A 7078-nucleotide genomic window follows, 5' to 3' on the forward strand; every position below is an offset into this window, starting at 1 on the left:
AAAGTCTTTGAAATTACTAAAGTTGAAGTGCAGGGCTCACCCCACATCAAAATCCAATTAAATTTGTGATTAAGAAGATTGGGGTTTAAAATGTAATTTTTAAAAAATTTTAATCTTTTACAAACTACAAAAAAACTCAAAACATCCACCCAATATTCAAAACTTCCAAAACCGTTCATCTCCATAACTCCCTCGCACTTTTTCCATATTTCAAAATCAAAACTCTCAAGCAACAGTTAATCTCTTTCACTTCCCTCTCATCTCTCCTCTTTTCTTATCATCTTCTTCTTCACCCTCGTCTATAGGTGCCACGGCCGCTTCTTCTTTTATCAAGGTAAAGTTTTTGTTTCACTTGTTCCAAAAGTTATTTGGTAGAAATTGATGATTTTGGTTGTAGAAAAAGAAGAAGAAGAACATGGGTTTGTCTTCATTGTTGTTTATTTTGTTGTTCCTTGTTCAAGAAACCCTTATTTAGGGTATTTGTTTGACTTTTTGGGGTTTTTGCGTTTGTAAATAGCGTACATTGTTCTCAAATTATGATTTTTTGTGATGTTTTTGTTCTTGTTCTCCTTAAGATTTCGAAAAAATGGCTTGCAATCTTGTTGACTTTTTCGAACAGATGAGTAAGTTGCTGCAGCAACTTCAGCACTTGTTTGACAGTTGCAGACAGTTGCTGAGGTTGCTTGCTTTTAAAACCTCTATTTAGTGTATTTGTAATGAAATACTGTTGTTGGTGTTGGTGTTAGTGTTAGTGTTGGTGTTGGTGTTGCTGTTGATGTTGATGTTGGTGTTGTCCTGTTATGGTATGGTTTAGGAAAAGAAAGGATAAACAATTATGCACATACATTTGGTGTATTTTGTTTAACTTGTATGATTGTGTGTCTGTAGTAGACGATTTGGCTGTTGTCTTGGAAGTAGATGCTTGTTGTTTTGGTTTGGTTAAGTGTTTAGGAAAACCTTGGATAAAATCTATCTTCTTGTTGTTATTGTTGTTATTGTTGTTATTGTTGTTTTTATTGTTGTTGTTGTTGTTGTGTGTTTGTAGTGAAATAAATGGTTTTTTCTGCTGTTGTCCTGGTATGGTTCAGGGTTTAGGAGTGGATATCCAATAGATGGTTTTTTTGTTCTTGTCCTAGTATTTATCTGGTTCTATTTATAGAAGCTATGTCCAACAAATTTTTAGTTGTTGCAACAATTTCTACACTTGTTGCAACAAGTATACCATATGTTGCAACAACTACAAATCTGTTGGACTTAGCCTCAGTCCTTTGGTTCTGTTTGTAGAAGATGTCCAACAGATTTATAGTTGTTGCAACAAGTTATACACTTGTTGTAACAAGTATACCATATGTTGCAACAACTACAAATCTGTTGGACTTAGCTTCAGTCCTTTGGTTCTGTTTGTAGAAGATGTCCAACAAATTTATAGTTGTTGCAACAAGTGATATTGTATAGTTGTTGCAACAAGTGTATCACTTGTTGCAACAACTACAAATCTGTTGGACTTAGCTTCAGTCCTTTGGTTATGTTTGTAGAAGATGTCCAACATATTTATAGTTGTTACAACAAGTTATACACTTGTTGCAACAACTATACAATATGTTGCAACAACTATAAATCTGTTGGACATTGCTTCAGTTATTTGGTTGTGTTTATAGAAGATATACAACACCTTAATCACTTATTCAACAACTGAAGAATCTGTTGCAACAACCTATTCACTTGTTGCAACAGTTACATCATTTATTGCAACAAATTCTTCAGTTGTTGGGGAATTTTGTTACTTGTTGTATTTTGTTTGATCAAATGCTGCACTTGTTATTATCTGTTTACTTTGAATGATGCACTAATCAGTTGAAGTTTTTTTTTTTCTCCTATGTGTAGATAAAATGTCTCCAGCCAAAAGAAAAGTTGAGAAATCAACTGAGGGTCATAGAGATAATAAAAAAGCTAGAGTGCAATCATCATTAGAGAATCTTGCTGATTTAGCAAAATCTATTGTTGAATCAGCAAATATAGAGGACAAAGACAGCCAAACTGACAATCAATCCTCAGAAAGAGAGGAAGTACAGAGCCAAGAAGGAGTGGATACAAATGAACAAAGTGAAGAAGAGTTAGAAGCTGAAGAAACTACTAATGGAGTAGATGGATTGGATGAAGATGATGAAAAGGGCAGTGCTTCTGAAAATACAGTTCAATTGTCGATGTTCATAGCTGAATTAAGAACAAAGAAGAGAAATAGTGTGAATGTCAATTTAATTGCAGAATCTTCTAGTAGATTGGACATAGATCATAACAGACCTTCCATTGCTGAGGTCATCAAGGTTTTCAGTATTGACAAGTATGCCGTGAGGATGCCATTGAATGAAAATAATGATTTGACCGTTGATCTTACGGTCAAATCAGGCATGGGCAAGAACTTTGATATGTTTAGGCTAATTCTTAAAAAGTAGGGGTTGGAGGATTTCTTTAGGAAAAGTTGTTTTGGGGTGTATTTGGATCTGCCTGAAGAGACCGGTGCACGGTTTCAAATGAAAATGGTATATGGGCTTATGAAGCGTAGAATTCTTTCGGATGCAAAGGATGAGCTTTGGATTAATTACTGTGGCATGCCGGTGTGCTTTGGCCTGAAAGAGTTTTCCATAGTTACTGGCCTTAGATGTCATCCTTGTGAGCTTCCTACTGTTGTATTGAATAAGCCAGCCCGGACTACCGAGACAGCCAAAGAAACCAAGAAAGTAGGAAAGGGTGGAAAAGATAAGAATGAAACTGGTTTGGTGGAGTTAGTTGGAAAAAGCTACAAATGAGATAAGCTGCTTGTAGATTTGCAGTCCAAAACCATGTCAAAAAAGCATAAGCAGTCCTTGTGTTTAGTTTGGTTTGTGCACTGTGTTCTTATGGCAAAAGATACAAGTCTGAACATACCACTTGGTTTGCTTAAACTTGCGGAGGACTATGAGGCATTCAACAACCATGGATGGGGCCGGGAAAGCTTCAAGTTGACTGTTGACTATTTATCGAAAGAGCTTAAGCCAACAGTGAAGACAGTCAATTTATATTGCTTCCCTTGGGCTTTCATGGTAAAGCATTTGCAATGTCAATTTCTTGTACTTTTTGTATTTATATCATCATTCTGATTTTGATGGTATCTTGTTTTCTAGGCTTGGGAATTTGAAGCCATTCCTCACCTCCGACAACAAGTGAAGGACTACCCTTCAAAAGTGTCTTTTCCAAGAATGCTTAGATGGATGACTGCAAAGAGCAACACAAGATTGAGTGTTGATCTTTTTAACCCTCCTTTGGAAGAGGTAAGCCTTAAGACATATATATAGAATAAACTTGGTCATCTGTTGGATAATGTCCAACAAGTATGACACATGTTGCAACAAGTTACTAATTTGTTGGACAATGTCCAACAAGTATGACACCTGTTGTAACAAGTTACTAATATGTTGGACAATGGCCAACAAGTATGACACCTGTTGCAACAAGTTACTAATCTGTTGGACAATGTCCAACAAGTATGACACCTGTTGCAACAACCTAGTTATCTGTTGCATTTCATGATTTAGGACTATTTTAATATATCTACTTTTTTGTTGTAGTTTGTGCACCCGTGGCTTGTCCCGACAGTACGGGAGTTGGAGATGCCATTCCTTGCTTCCTTTGAGCCATTACAATCTATTCCTGATAAAATGATTGAGGGGATGAAATTAGAATTGGCTGGAGTGACAGCCATCAAAAGGGAATCAGTTGTGGTAGATGTTGATGGTGGTGGTGTTATTGCTGGTGGTCAACCTGCTGTTGACAACGTTGCGGCAGAAATTGCCGGTGAAAAAATAATAGATGATGATGTTGATTATGGTAGACAAACTCCAATTGGTGGTGTTGTTGGTGGACAAACTTCAATTGGTGGTGAGTACGGTGGACAAACTCCAATTGATGGAGATGTTAGTTGTGGCGGATTTGGTGGTAGATTTTCCTTTGTTGGTGCCGATACATCGAAATGTGCTTGTGAATGCACCTATTGCAAGCAGCGAATGGATGATTTGATAAATAATGTTGAGGAGTTGGTGAAGGTACAAAAAGACACAAATTCTGCTTTACAGAGTTTGTTATCCAAGAGGGGTGTCAATCCATCCAAGAAGCTGACCTCACCCTATACTCCTATTCGCATTCGCAAGAAGGGAAAAGCAATTTCCAAGGCACTTGCCGATGTTAGGTCAAGGAAATCTTCTACACCCCACAAGGCAACTGTTGTTGTTGATCTTAAAAAGGTAAATGTGTATAAGCATGCAGATGCTCAAAAAATGAAAAAGCTTGAAAAATTCGTCAATGCCAAGAAGAGCAAGGGTACGATGTATTCATTGCATGAATTTAAGGCCGATGACTTCAGGATAATGACAAGCATGGAAGCTTGGTGGCTGGCTAGTGTAAGTTTGAAAACAACAATTATTTTTGTTGAAACAAGTCTTATTTTGGTTGTATTAGTTGCAACAAGTTATATATTTGCTACAACGAGTGGAACACTTGTTGCAACAAGTATTGGTCTTGTTGCAACAACTCTCCTAGTTGTTGGAGTTTGTTTACAGCAGTTGGGTCTATTTCCCCAACTGCTGTAAGCAAACTCCAACAACTAGGAGAGTTGTTGCAACAAGTGTGCACTTGTTGCAACAAGTGTTGGTCTTGTTGCAACAACTCTCCTAGTTGTTGGAGTTTGCTTACAGCAGTCGGGGAAATAGACTCAACTGCTGTAAGCAAACTCCAACAACTAGGAGAGTTATTGCAACAAGACCAACACTTGTTGCAACAAGTGCAAACTTGTTGCAACAACTCACTTAGTTGTTAGAGTTTGCTTACAGCAGTTGGGGAAATAGACCCAACTGCTGTAAGCAATCTCCAACAACTAGGAGAGTTGTTGCAACAAGACCAATACTTGTTGCAACAAGTGCACACTTGTTGCAACGACTCACGTAGTTGTTTAGGTGACTGACATTCCTTATACTTTTAATGCAGTATGTTGATGAAATTATGCTCTTAATGCGTGTGAGGCAAAGCACTTTCACTGAGCACTATGCTTCCACAGATATAATCTTGGATCTCAACTTCTACAATATCATGCTCAAGCGATACACAAAGTTGTCGGATGAGAGCACACAGCCGGAAACTATTCCATTCAATCAAATGCTTGATGATTTTATATGGGATGATGATGCTATTGCTTACTGTAGAGGTAGTGCACCAGCCAAAGGTGGTCGCGAGTGGGTTGGTGCCAAAAGGGTGCTTACTATCATGAACATAAATGTCAGACAGTTTGTCACGCTCGAATTCATAATTGAGGAGGGGGTGATAAATGTTTATGACTGCAACGTCCCAAAAATCCAGGAGGATGAGTTCTTCATCCACATCCAGCCAGTCATTGAATTATGGCCGAAACTACTGAAGCAGAGTGGCATGATTGAACACTTGCCTAAAAAGCTGCTCAACGAAGGTTGGAAATTTGTGCTGAAGGAGAATCTCCACCGCAATGAAACTGCAATGGCATGCGGATCGTATTCACTTGCTTTTATTGAGCATTTGCTTACTGGCACTAACATGATGAAGCTTGAGACTCTATTGTGCGACAACTCAGTGGCGAGGATGCAGTGGCGGTGGGCAGTGGGTGTGATAGATAAAGTTTTGGAGCCCTGAGCTGGCTGTTTAACAAATTACTACTTGAACAATTTTTTTTTTATCCTTGTTATTATTTAGGAATGTTGTTGCAACAAATGCAACAGATAGTACAGTTGTTAACAAAGTTGCAAAAAATTACTAATCTACTAATCTATTTAGAAAAGTTGCCTAAATGATTGGAACATGTCATAATTGTTGAAGAAGTTACTAATCCGTTCCAAACAAGTAACTAATCTCTTTAAAAAAAGTTACTAATCTGTTGCATTAGATAATACATTTGTGAAAGAAGTTGCAACAAATTACTAATCTGTTTTAACAAGTTACTAATCTGTTCCAATAAGTAAATAATCTGCTGAAACAAGTTACTAATCTGTTGCAACAGATCATACAGTTGTGGAAAGACGTTGCAACAAATTAATAATCTGTTCGAACGAATTACTAATCCGTTCCAACAAGTAGGTAATCTGCTGAAACAAGTTACTAATCTGTTGCAACAGATCATATAGTTGTGGAAAGACGTTGCAAGAAATTAATAATATGTTCGAACAAGTTACTAATCCGTTCCAACAAGTAAGTAATCTGCTGAAACAAGTTACTAATCTGTTGCAGCAGATCATACAGTTGTGGAAAGAAGTTGCAACAAATTACTAAAAATTGCTTAAGTATATATATTGATTAATAACTATGATTGATTTCCATTGTTTATCACTAAATGTGGGTGAATCCCATCAATTCACTACAATGATCACTCCATTTAGTGCGTATTAGACTTAGTTGATCATCTATCCTGACCCGAAACACCATGAAATTGCTTAAGTATATATATTAATCAATAACAATGATTGATTTCCATTGTTTATCACTAAATGTGGGTGAATCTCATCAATTCACTTCAATGATCACTCCATTTAGTGCGTATTGGACTTAGTTGATCATCTATCCTGACCCGAAACACCATGAAATTGCTTAAGTATATATATTAATCAATAACAATGATTGATTTCCATTGTTTATCACTAAATGTGGGTGAATCCCATCAATTCACTTCAATGATCACTCCATTTAGTGTGTATTAGACTTAGTTGATCATCTATCCTGACCCGAAACACCATGAAATTTCTTAAGTATATATATTAATCAATAACAATGATTGATTTCCATTGTTTATCACTAAATGTGGGTGAATCCCATCAATTCACTTCAATGATCACTCCATTTAGTGCGTATTGGACTTAGTTGATCATCTATCCTGACCCGAAACACCATGAAATTGCTTAAGTATATATATTAATCAATAACTATGATTGATTTCCATTGTTTATCACTAAATGTGGGTGAATCCCATCAATTCACTTCAATGATCACTCCATTTAGTGCGTATTAGACTTAGTTGATCATCTATCCT

The 7078-nt window shown here is 36.8% G+C and overlaps 1 protein-coding gene across 1 annotated transcript; it reads left to right on the forward strand.

The window, feature by feature from the left end:
- The first annotated feature begins 2537 nt into the window (after positions 1–2537).
- Positions 2538–5850, forward strand: LOC132625593 (uncharacterized). The gene is made up of 5 exons (XM_060340205.1): positions 2538–2772; positions 2908–3080; positions 3162–3308; positions 3606–4433; positions 5017–5850. Exons 1-5 carry the CDS (start codon positions 2538–2540, stop codon positions 5689–5691), a joined length of 2058 nt encoding a protein of 685 aa, XP_060196188.1. The 3' UTR covers positions 5692–5850.
- Positions 5851–7078: the final 1228 nt, after the last annotated feature.

Source organism: Lycium barbarum, unplaced genomic scaffold (genome assembly GCF_019175385.1).
Source record: "Lycium barbarum isolate Lr01 unplaced genomic scaffold, ASM1917538v2 unchr_scaffold_07, whole genome shotgun sequence".
Taxonomy (NCBI): domain Eukaryota; kingdom Viridiplantae; phylum Streptophyta; class Magnoliopsida; order Solanales; family Solanaceae; genus Lycium; species Lycium barbarum.